Source organism: Urocitellus parryii, chromosome 4, assembly GCF_045843805.1.
Source record: "Urocitellus parryii isolate mUroPar1 chromosome 4, mUroPar1.hap1, whole genome shotgun sequence".
NCBI lineage: Eukaryota > Metazoa > Chordata > Mammalia > Rodentia > Sciuridae > Urocitellus > Urocitellus parryii.
Genome location: NC_135534.1, coordinates 90,842,711 through 90,855,777, shown reverse-complemented (window position 1 = coordinate 90,855,777; position 13,067 = coordinate 90,842,711). Strand labels below are relative to the sequence as shown.

The 13,067-nt window shown below is 35.9% G+C and overlaps 1 protein-coding gene across 1 annotated transcript in view; it reads left to right on the top strand.

Moving 5' to 3' along the window:
• Window positions 1-1,737: 1,737 nt before the first annotated feature.
• LOC113185383 (uncharacterized) overlaps window positions 1,738-13,067 on the top strand; it is a 103,352-nt gene continuing 92,022 nt past the window's right edge. Inside the window, exons 1-5 of the mRNA XM_077797320.1 lie at window positions 1,738-1,848; window positions 4,658-4,884; window positions 4,976-5,124; window positions 6,391-6,519; window positions 8,128-8,289. Of these exons, the coding sequence (XP_077653446.1) occupies window positions 1,741-1,848; window positions 4,658-4,884; window positions 4,976-5,124; window positions 6,391-6,519; window positions 8,128-8,289 (775 nt within the window). The 5' untranslated portion in view covers window positions 1,738-1,740. The remainder of the gene's footprint in view (window positions 1,849-4,657; window positions 4,885-4,975; window positions 5,125-6,390; window positions 6,520-8,127; window positions 8,290-13,067) is intronic.

Genomic DNA, 13,067 nt, shown 5'->3' with positions numbered 1-13,067 from the left:
CCCAGTTCCTCCCCATTCCCTCCCCTCTTCCCTTCCTCTTGTCCCCTTCCTCTACTTTACAGGTTTCCCTTCTATTTTCATGAGATCACCCACACACACTTATTTTCCCCTTTATTTCTCTAGATTCCACATATGAGAGAAAACATATGACCCTTGACTTTCTGAGTCTAGTTTTCTAGTTCCATACATTTTCCTGCAAATGACATGATTCTATTCTTTATGGCTGAATAAAACTCCATTTTGTATATATACTACATTTTCTTTATCCATTCATCTGTTGACAGACACCTAGACTGGTTCCATAATTTGACCATTGTGAACTGTGCTACTATAAACTTGAGTTTGCATGTATCATTATAGCATGCTGACTTTAATTCTTTAGGATAAATACCAAAGAGTGGTGTAGCTGGATCATATGGTGGTTCCATTCCTATACTTTTGAGGAACATCCATACTGATTGCCATAGTGGTCATACTAATTTACAATCCACCAACAAGTTATTTTTAAATATATCTGCATCATTAAATTTTTAAATCCTAGCATATTTGAGGTATCTCCCATGATGTATTTTAGTCATAAGCCATAGTGCTCTCTAAGAAATAAATAATACAATGAGGAAAACAGACCTATTACAAAATAAGTAGGCTGTGTTGTGATAGAAAAAGCACTGGACTGGGAGTCTTAACTACTATTAACTAGCTGTGTGACTTTGGGGACATAAGTTAATCTGTCCTCAATCTTGGCTTCAATTTAATCTTTGGTAAAAATTAAGTACATGGGTCAGAATCTCTAGACAGTGGTTCTTTAATCTTTACATATAGATAATTTTTATGTGTATTGAGGTCCAACACAGCCCTACCTATAACTGCATAGGAGTTGGAGTCAGAGAGATTGGAAAAAAAGAATTGAACAAAATAACTTTCAACTTGATCAAGTTCAACTAGCAGCTTTGGAGAAACCTGCTAGTACAAAGTAAGGTGCAAGGTAAGTGGGGCAGATGAACAAGTCAAGCCCACGCTTGAAGATTTTTTTGTTTGGTGTTTTTCATGTAATTCAAGAGAAGCAGTGTTAACCACGAAGAAAAGAAATAACCTACTTAAAAGTACACCTAAAGAAAGGAGTTTTCACTGCTTGACTGAGCTATTGGAAGGTGAGGCCATGAAACACAGCTCTATGGTGGCCACCAACCATCATAATACCGCCTTCCCATCTGCCACTGCTATCATCCTCCTCCTCTATAAATAACCAGGGGATGTTGGTGATGTTCTGTTTCTTGACTTTGGTGATTGTTACAGTATTGGCTTAATAATATTGATTATTTATAATTTTGTGCACTCTTCTATACATTTCAATTTTTTGAAAAATCCTTTTAATATACATGATACACTAATATCCTAAATGATGAACCCCAAATTTTTTAAATTGAGAAAGCCTGGTGAGTAATAATTTGATTCTGGCAAATAAAATGAGTTTTCTCATGGGTTCAATTTATATAGCAGACAGAAAAAAAAATCCCTTGAAAAATAAATACATCACGCTCCTCTTGCCAATAAGGACACAATACTTCCTCATTGTCGTTAATGAAGAATAGCACATACTTTCTGCAAAGAAAGAAAACATTCAAATGAGTCACCTATTGCCACATCCAGGGTTGAATAGCTATATAAATTTCTCCAGCCTCTGGCAGAAAACATCAAACCAACCACAGGTCTGAGAACAGTCATCTCTTGCTGGCAGTTATGAAGTTGCCTCTGCTGTGGGCTGTGTGTCTGCTCTCTGGACACCTAGCCCTGCCACTGCCCCCAGAGGCGGGAGGCATGAGTGAGCTGCAGTGGGAACAGGCTCAGGTATGTCACGGTCCACTCACCTGGGTTCAATGGTCTTGCTGTCAGAAGTGTTTTTCAATTATTTCTCCTTCCATGTTATATTGCAATGAGTTTTCTCATAATATTTTTTTAATAAAGGGAATATATGCTTTTATCAAGTAACCATTCAAAACAGGCTTTAAAGCTTATCCAAACTGGGTTTGAGTTCCAACTCCTCCACTCACAATGTAGATGAACCTCAAAATGTCATTTAACTTCTCTGATCTTTAGTTTTCCAATTTGGAAGTTGGAGATAATAATATCAGCAAGTAGGGTGTTATAAAGCATTTAACACAGTACCTGGAACATTACTGATGCTCAATAAATTGAAGATTTATTATTTTTTATTGCAACTTGAAATTCTTTTCATAAAGGATATAGAATGTTGCATCTTAAGATAAGAATTGCTTATTGAATTCAGAAAATATGGGTAGAGGTTACGGCTTTGCCATAAGCTGATGACAATAGGCAAGGCAATAACTCCTGGATTTGTTTTCTCATGGGTCCAATGGAAATAATAAGACTATATGTTTTATACCTCACAGAATTAGTCTAGTGAATAATAATTGCCAATTATAGAGCACTTCCATATACACTACATCATTTATTCCTTAGCTTTTTTCTAAAAACAAGGAGAAAGCAAAGTTAAGTTGATTCCCATTCAACTTAGAATGGTAGTAGGTTCTTAGTGGTAGAGATAAGAATCAAGGACAAGTTTTTCTATAAAATGATGTTCCTTCTAATATATTACTTAATAAGCAGTCTAATAAGTATTAAAAATATTATTTGGCAAAATAGTACATGATTACTTTTAAGCATTGTTTATAAATTTAAGCCTTAAGCATAAGAAAAATCAAATTTTGCTTTACATGAACTTGGATTTTTTAAAAAGTCCAATAATATATTAGATTAAACCATATGAAATTACTGATATTTAATAGTTTTTTAACCTCTCAAATATCAGTTTTATAGCAATTTCTGTCTACCTAATGAATTCTCCCAAAGGAATTGATTTTCAAGAATATTCAGTTCCTTTATTTAACACACAGGCTGTCAAAACTAAAAGGAGCTTAGCTAGGTTTAATGCATAGCAGGAAAGGTCATCTCAAGAATGCAGAGGTGCTTCTTCCATGAGTATCTTTATAAAGTCTGTGGCTCTAGAAGGGATAAAAGGATATTTGCTTTTAAATAAGAAATTAATTCATAATTGTCATGAACAATAAGTATTTGTTGTATTGAATGACACACAATTATTGGTAACAGATATAGAGAGCACAATATTGATAAGTTTTCTTAAGCAAAATTCATACTCCTGAGAGGTTCTCAGACAAGTGACCAGTACCATCCACTCCAATATTGATAGCAAATCACTGAACCAATGTTTAAATCATTTCAACAAAAATATTATCATACATCAGCTAAGCCTACTCTTTTCATCTATGTTTGTGTACACACATGCACACATGCATAAAATACTGGGGACTGAACCCAGGGATGCTCTACCACTGAACCACATCCCCAACCCTTTTTATTTTGAGACAGGATCTTGCTAAATTGCTGAGGCTGGCCTCAAACTTGTAATCCTCCTGCCTCAACCTTCCAAATCGCTGGGAATATAGGCATGCATTATTGTTCCTGGTCACCTATACATTTTTCTAATGAAATGGTTTTGGAATCAGAACACAGTCTCCTTCAGAGTGACTTTATTTTATTTTTACAAGCCATGTTTCATCATATGTAAAATAAAGATAACTGCCATGCCTGCTTCACAGGATGTTTAAGGTGTAATTAAAATAAATGGCTCTAGTAAGTACTTTAAAATGTTCTTGTGAGTTTACTGCTGCTTTTAGTGCATTCCTTTTTTTTTCCTGTTAGATTCCCATCTTCATTTGCAAACACTAGAAAACTTTAAGAAATTCCCAGGGACCCAGTTTACATGGGATAGATCTGGGAGATCTGCTTTATCTAACAGCCTCTCAAAGAGGTTGTAGTAGGGATTTAAAAGAGAGAAAGAGAGACTAGAGGGTGGAAAGAGTGGAGAGAGGGAAAAGAGGTACTGGGAGGCAGGAAATTCAGGCTCAATTCTGCTACTAACATATCATGTGAAACCAGGAAAATCATTTGGATGTTATGAGCTTTGGTTTCTTCATCTGGACAATTAATTCAATTAATAAACTAATAATCTCCTAAATATTTTCCCAGACTAAATTGTTAAGACCCTTTAGCTGGTACCAGACCTCAGCAGGATCTTTGATGGGCAGGGGTCTTCAGATCTCCCCAAAGGGTCCATGGTGCTAAAGGAGGTTTTGGTGTGCCTCTTGAGATCACGCTAGGATATTCTTCCTGAAAGTTCCAAAAACAAGTCTATGCTATATAAAGTGTTCAGTATGTTTTCCTCAAAACATTTAAGGTGGAAAAAAAGAGAAACTGGGAGATTTTTCTCCTGGATGGCACACTTGTGCTTCATTATCAATATTAAATTTTCTCTTTACTAGAGCATATTTATTGTACTCAGTGACTATATAATTGTTCTATCTTGAAACCACTATTTAAATCCACAAGAACCAGAGGCAGGGCTGGGGTTGTGGCTCAGTGGTAGAGCACTTGCCTTGCACATGTGAAGCACTAAGTTCGATCCTCAGCACCACATAAGAATAAATAAATAAATAAAGGTATTGGGTTTATCTGTAGCTAAAAAATTTTTTTAAAAAAAGAGGCAAAAGAAGTGCAAATTTCTAAAATAAAAAAGACAATAACAAGAACTACAAATTATTTACTCTCTTTTCAATAGCACTATCTCAAGAGATTTTATCTTCATGACTCAAAAGAAAAGGATGACAATAGTTTAGAATTCAAACTCAAGGAGATGCAAAAGTTCTTTGGCCTGCCTGTAACTGGAAGGTTGAACTCCCACATCATAGAAATAATGCAGAAGCCCAGATGTGGAGTGCCAGATGTTGCAGAATACTCACTATTCCCAAAGAGGCAAAAATGGACTTCCAGAATAGTCACCTACAGGTCAGTTTTGTTTTGGCTCATTTTGACAAAAACAACTGATAAAGCCTTTGTCCTAACAGGTCAATTTTTTTTTTATATTGTTTGCTACTAGGATCCTATCATACACTTCAGACTTAACGCCTGCTATAGTGGATCAAATAGTTGCAAAGGCTTTTAGCATGTGGAGCAGGCACATCCCGCTTCGTTTCAAGAGAGTTAGGATGGGAACTGCTGATATCATGATTGGCTTTGCAAGAGGAGGTAAGAATGAGTCCTGTAGGCTAATCCCATGTGCTATTTTATTTATTGGTTATTTATACAAGTGCTCTCTGTTTCTAAAAATGTAAACCCTTTGATAAGGAGTGGGGATGTAGCTCAGTGGTAAAGCATGTGCAAGGTCTTGGATTCAATCTCCAGCATCACAATAAAAGAAAAAAAAACCTTTAATGAGATATTATTGCAATTTTTCTAGTTTGTTAAATTAAAGTCACTTTTTATGCAGGAATTGGCAAACTATTACTCATGAGCCCAATCCAGCCCAACATGTGTGTGTGTGTGTGTGTGTTTTTAACCAAGTTTTATGGAACACAGCCATGCTCCTTCACTTAACTATTGTCTTATAATCACTTTCAGACAGGCTACAATTGTGACAGCATCCATAAAGTGCACAGCACTTAAATTACCTGTTATCAGGCCCTTCTTAGAAAACATTTGTCAACCCCTCTTTTATAGTATGAATCTTTACATATATAACTTTTGTAGCATGAATTATTAAAGGGCTTATAGAGATATAATGCATTTACATGAACTGCTCTTAATTAATAGGGTTTCATGGTGCAAATTTAGAAAAATATTTTCCATTTTGGTCTTCTCTAATATTGAACTGCCAGGGTACTATGAATTTAGCTGTACCTTGAACTTGAGCCCATAATATCAACAACATTGAAGAAAATGTTAGGGAAAGCAGTGATAATAGCACTACAAGTTTATCAAGAACTGGATGAGCCAGGTATAACTTGACACTCATCTAAAGATAAATAACTCTGACTCACAAATAAAAGGACTATCAAAATCTTTTTTAACAGACTTTGAGTATAGTTCTCCAAAACTATCTAGTATGCTCCCCTAAAAATAGCTTTTTAAGAAAAATATACATGAAATGATACACAAATTACCCATCAAATGCAAAGCTCACATTCATGCTCCCTCCCATCTCCATTTGGTCAAGCAAAGTGATAAAATTTAACAAACACTTAAATGCAATCATAAGTTAGATATAAATATGTTTAAAGTACTATATCCTATAAACCTTTACTGTGTGGTGGTTATTGGTGATGAGCAGTGGTTCTGTGAAAAAAAAGTGCCTTTACTGAATAAGCAACTAAATGCATCTGGTTTCTGCTACCAGCAGTGTGGACCATTTGGAATGGGCTGTTCTTTCCAGTCTCAATAATCGTGTAAACTAAAAAGATGAAATGACTAGGAAAAAATCCAGTCACTAAGGGAAGTCACTCAATTTTCTTGCAGCTCATGGGGACTCCTTCCCCTTTGATGGACCAGGAAACACTCTGGCTCATGCCTTTGCACCTGGGCCAGGCCTAGGAGGAGATGCTCACTTTGATAAGGATGAACTCTGGACTGATGGCAGCGGTCTAGGTACAGAGTCCCATGTCCTTTATACTGTACCTCCTTCAACTTCCAGACTTACTCTAACGTTCATCTGATACTTGCTTTAATTTATGATATCTCTCAAGAACTTAAATGACAACCACTGTCCTATATGCTTTAGATGTTTTATCTCATTCAATATATTCATAATATTACAATTACTAAAGATGGAAACTCTGGCTATGGAGTCAAGCAGTGTCAGGTTCAATTTGTTTTACCTCTATCTTTCTTGCTGGGTGTCTTTAAGTTATTTAATGTCTCTGAGCCTCAGTTTTCTCTTCTATGAAATAGGACTAGTAATAGTTTCCACCTGAGGATTATTTAAATTAAATGAAAAAATGATTGTACAATGCTTAGCACAGTGCTTGGAATATATCAAAAATTCAATGAATTTTAGCTCTTCATATTTCTCAAAAGTAAGTGTCTTGATTAAAAAAAGAGGAACAAAGACTACAATATTTTAAAATTATATGCAATTCTGGGATTATTCACTATTGTATGAAAAGAAGAAGCTCCATGACTTAACCCATCATAATTCATCATTTTACAATATGAAAGATTATGGACACATCTCAGAACTAATGGAGTGGAGCTCTGACATAAATAATCCTCAGAGAAAACAATTCTTTAAAAGAAATGGCTAGTAATTGGCACTGGAAGTGAAATTAATACTTGTATTTGCCTATGGGAATTTACCACAGTTTGAGCAAAGCAGTGAAAATCTAACCTCTGTAACATGGTGAGGCTGCCTTTCTGCCACATCTTGCACATCTTCATTCTTCTTTCTTCCCACTCATGGTAAGTAAAGACAGCTTCCTTCAATCTAATGCAACACAGATCAAGCTCTGGTGACTCCTCAAATTCACAGGTTCACTCTTTCCCCCAACTTGCAAAGCATTCTATGTATTTGAGAGAGATTCAATTATCATCTCATATGATTTATATACAATCTATATCACATATCATTCATATACACACACACACATACACACACACACACACACAATTTTATGAATCAAGCTCAGAAACAAAACCCAGCAATGCCTGGAGATAACTGTCTTTGGTCTTGACATTCTCAAAACTAACCTTCTCTATCCTAACATTCAAAGTCGTAATAATTTGTTGAATAGCCATTATTTTTCAGATATTGGGAAAGTCTAATTATCTTGGCAAATCTATAGAGTAAGAATTATTATCTATGTTTAATAGATAAAGAAGTGAGGCTGAGCAGAATCAACTGATTTGTCCAGAGCTGTCCAGTCAGTTAAGTAGCAGAGCTATGTCAGAAATGCAGGTCTTAATGCTTTTAAAGTCTTTGCTTTCCACTATAGAATATCACTGCCAGGTGATTATATAAGAAGCAGATAGGCAGAAAAACATCACTTTTCTTTAATAAGCAGAAATGGTAATATTAAAGCACTACTAAGCAGAATCTCCTTCTCACCCCTTCCCAGTCTTCAAGGCCTAGAAGCGAATAAGTAAGCTATGGAAGATTGAGAGTTGGATATTTTTATAGTTACTTTATTTTTATTATTATATATTAGGTATTTACATACTTATTTTAATAGTTACTCTATGTTACCTCTTTGGTTGTAGGAATTAACTTCCTGTATGCTGCGACTCATGAACTTGGCCATTCTTTGGGCTTGGGTCATTCCTCTGATCCTAGAGCTGTGATGTATCCAACCTATAGAACTGAAGATTCCCAAAGTTTCAGACTTGCACAGGATGATATTGAAGGCATTCAGAAGTTATATGGTAATATTTATGGTTTCAAATAAGGGGGATTTCATATTTTCCCCCTTAGAATAGGCTTGGAAGAAAGAGGCTGAGAAATGGGCATTTACCTGGAAAACCACACTGTAACTTATATCTAAAAGTCTACTGAAAAGAAAAACTGGACCTTATATACTCAGAATTTGACCAGACTTTTTTATACTAGCCATTTCTTTTATCACTTTATAGTGATCCTCATTTTAGTTTTAAGCTTCAGTAATACAGTATCATATGGTGAAATTATGACAATGACACTACCAAGGTTCTTTTCAAGCTGTCACCCACTCTTCTTCCTGGCTCAGTTCAAACTCTTTAGGAGTGTCTCCCATGGAGTGGACTGGAGGAACATGACACCATGCTCCACAGCTGCCCAGTGCCAAGGATTTGGCACTCAGTGATCAACAGTGACCCATTTTTCCTGTTTACATACACATGTAGGGAAAGTAATTAACCATGGACAGCCACTGCTAATAATTAGTCAAGAAGATTATGAATATCTCACATCCCAATATATACTTTTTTATTCAAATTAAGCTCCAAATTCAGATTTGAAATATGCCGATTTGTATTTACTTGATGAAGTCAGTTAGAAATAGTATTCAGGAAAGGATTCAAAGGACAAGGATAGAAATTCATGCTTCTGGATAAAAATGAGGGGGAAAAAAAAGTCCAAAGATGCTAAGTGACTTGTTCAAAATCATGTGGCTGTCAAGTGCTTGAACAATGATTCCACATCAGAGCTATATGATTTCATACCCTACCATACATGCCTGCCTATCGCTACCTAGAAAGCTTTCAAAAAAGCAAGCCGAACAAGAAAATACAGGATTTCATCTTTAAGTCAGCAGATATGGTCAAACTTATCCAGCAAAATATCAGGTTAAATATATGTATTTTTATGGATGTATGTTTATATGTATGTGTATATATATATATATATAGATGTATGTACTTGGATAAGAATACACTATCAAAAGATCACTTAAGAGTTTTTGAGTGATCCAAAGAACAACAAAAATGTTTTCACATAAGACAGTACTGTCTTTCAAGGAAAATTATTACTGCAGAAAAATGAATTTAAGCTATCAGCTGAACCTAGAATTTACTATGTATCAGCATTGCTTAAATTGCACTTCTAGAATGCTAGTGCCTCAAGACAATCCCCACAGAAGCATGCTGTGGAAAAATAACTTCAAGACACACTACCTATAAAAATTCAGATGCATACTAAATAGTACTAAAGGAACAGTGTTTAACTCAGTATTTACTAAATTATAATCATTTTTATGGAATACCCTTTGAAATCCTACAAAATAATACTTTAGAGAACACACTTTGCAACTAGACCCTAAAGATCAGATCAGATACAAACAGCTGCTTCTATCCAGAGGATTCACAAAATACTGACAGAAAATACTACCCCCTTGTATAAAATAGCAGAACTCTGAGAATACAGCATTCTATAACTATTTCAGGACCTTAAGAAAAATACAAAGAGATTAAAGAAGCTATGAGGCAGACTGATTAAATTGAACAGGAAGAAAACTGGTGCATTTGATTCTTTTTAGTTTTATAGTTTTTATTTGTTCTTTTTATATATACATGACCATAGAGTGTATTTTGACATATCATATACATATGTGGAGTATAACCTATTTTAATTAGGATCCCATTCTTGTAGTTGTTCATGTTTTGGAGTTTTACTGGTGATGTATTCACATATGAACATAGGAAAGTTATGTTTGATTTGGTGCATTTGGCACACACCCTTATCCAAGTAGGAAAGAAGAAACTTCTGAACAACAGAAAGTAGGATTTAATCATGTAAGCTGTAAATTTAGGGATTTCATTCATCCAAAATATAATGGTGTACTTGCTTAGCATGTGCAAAGCCTGAGGTTAATCCCCAACACCACAAAAAAAAAAGAAAAAGAAAAAAATAAGTTAACATGAGCAGAAAATATAGATTCAAAAGAATATGATTAGAGTCATGAATGAATGCAAAACTCTCAATGCTATTTTCAGAATAACAAAAATAATAGCTAAAATGCATTGATTACTTCCAATATCCAAGCACTTCACATGAATTAGCTTACTGAATCCATGAGGTATTATCCCATTTTATAGACTGCTAATCTAAAGCTAAGGAGGTTAAGTAGTCATTTCCTCAAGGTTACACAGCTAGTAAAATGGTAGAGATAAGGTGCACAGGCATCTGATCCCCAGGGCCCACACTCAGTGCAATATTGCTTCCTTAGCCTTTGAAGGTTGTACTTCAAAAATCTTTGTTCCAGACGCCGAAAACTGGGACCAAGTAAATGATAAGTTATACATACCATGACATTTCTTTTGTACAGTTTTGGGATGGTTTTTATGCATTTGTATACTGTGTCAGAATGCTTTTTTTTTCTTAACAGGAAGAAGTAATTTCAGAAGGAGATAGAAGCTTCAGGGGGAATATTCATTCATTCACTGGGTTCTGTATCAGTATTCCCCAACCACAATTAACACTCTCCCTGCACTGCATTCAGCACATGCTCCATCCTTTCTTGCACTGTGGTTGGTTTTTTTACGTCTCTCTGTCCCCCAGGATAAACTTTATGTTTTGCCTTCATCTTACTCACCTATGATGATCCTCAGACAACATGCAATTGGCAGATGTCAGTAAATGTTGTATACACAGATAAATAAAATTCTTATTCTATATAAAAATACTTATACTTGGGAGTAATTTTTCTGTGGCAAGAAGATAAAGGAAGGACTGGGATTGTGGCTCAGTGTTAGAGCGCTTGCCTGGCACATGTGAAGCCCTGGGTTTGATCCTCAGCACCACATAAAAATACATAAGTAAAATAAAGGCTTTGTGTCCATCTACAACTAAAAATATATTTTTTTAAAAAAGGAAGACACTCAGAATGGAGTGCCAAAAAACAAAACCTTAGAAAAGATCTACTTGGGGTCGGGTCCCCAGAATTCCCTTCTCCATATGTTTTTGTTTTGTGGTTGTGGGGATTGAACCCAGGGCCTGCTACATGTTAGGCAAGTGCTCTAACACTGAGCTACATCCCCACCCATTTTTATTACCTTTTGAGACAGGGTCTCACTAAATTGCCCAGGCTGCCCTGGAACTTGTGATCTTCCTGCCTCAATTTCCCCAATAACAGGGATGACAGACGTGTGTCATCGCACTCAGTTCTTCATATGTTTCTAGTTAGGGCTGGTCACATACACACACACACACACACACACACACAGTGTGGGATTTGGATGGTGGAAATAAAGCAATAGTTACTCTCTCGGGATTGATGTAGTCTGGCACTGTTGTAGCTCATAGCCAGTTGTACAGATCTGTTAATTCATATGGTGAACACAAAATGCTGCAAGGCCTACAGCTCCAGCTACCACATGATCTCTTACTTCAATTTCTCCAAATCCTGAGCCAGGCATGTGTATGGCTCGACAATTAGAATCCCAGGACCTCCTACAGTTCATCTACCGCAACAAAGTTGGAAACTCAGACATATGGAGAGACCATCACAAGTTCTGGTGAGAGGCAGACAGGGGTTCCAGCTTTCCTCATGGGTCCCAATTGTCCTCCTGGCACCTCTTCACGTCCATCCACTAACCTCTATACCTGTGCAAGGTCAGCACCTGATGCAGAAGAAACAGACAAACCAGGATAATCTCACAGATCCCACAACAGTGTAAGTTCCTTATTTAATATCATTCTAAATGTTTCTTCTTCTTTGAACCCTGTCTGATAAAACAGCTGATAGAATTTTAAAAGAGTCTAGGCAAAATAAAGAATATATCAAAGCAATAATTGGACATTTTCCAGCCCTGAGAAGGGTAACTCTTTGAGGAGATTTTTAAATTGAAAGAGTCTATATCATGTTGAAATTTCTGAACACTAAAGGAAAAGAAATTTTAATATTTCCCCAAGATTTTAAAACATAGGGCACCAACAAAAGAATTAGAACTAAGTTGATATTAGCAAAAATTATTGCAACCTAGAGTGCCAAAAAGTCCTCAAAGTTCTAAGGATAAATTATTTTGATCTTAGAATTCTATATCCAGCCAAACCATCAATATAGTGTGGTTATGGGTTGATTGTGTCCCCTCAAAAGATGTATTAAAATCCTTATCCCTGGTACCTGTGAATATGACTTTCCTCTGAAATGGAGTCAGTGCAGAAGTAATCAAGATTAAAGGAGGTTATGACTGAATGGAGGTGGGCTCTCAATTCAATGACTGTTGTCATTATAAGAAGACTGTGTGAGAATATTACTCAGCAATAGAAGAGAATAAAATCATGGCATTTGCAGGTAAATGGATGGAGTTAGAGAGATAATGCTCAGTGAAGTTAGCCAATCCCAAGAAAACAACTGCACAAGGTTTTCTCTGATATAAGGAGGCTGATTCATAGTGGGGTAGGGAGGGGGGGTATGGGAGGAACAGACAAATTCCAGATAGGGCAGAGGGATGGGAGGGGAAAGGAGGGAACATGGGGTTAGAAATGATGGTGGAATGTAATGGGCATCATTATCCAAAGTATATGTATGAGACACGAATTGGTGTGAATATACTTTATACAACCAGAGATATGAAAACTTGTGCTCTATCTGTATAATATGAATTGTAATGCATTCTTCTGTCATATATAAAAAATTAATAAAAGAAAAAAGAAGACTGTGTGAAAACACTAAGGCCATGTTAGATGCAACAGAAGCAGAGAATGGAGTAATACAGCTGCAAGCCAA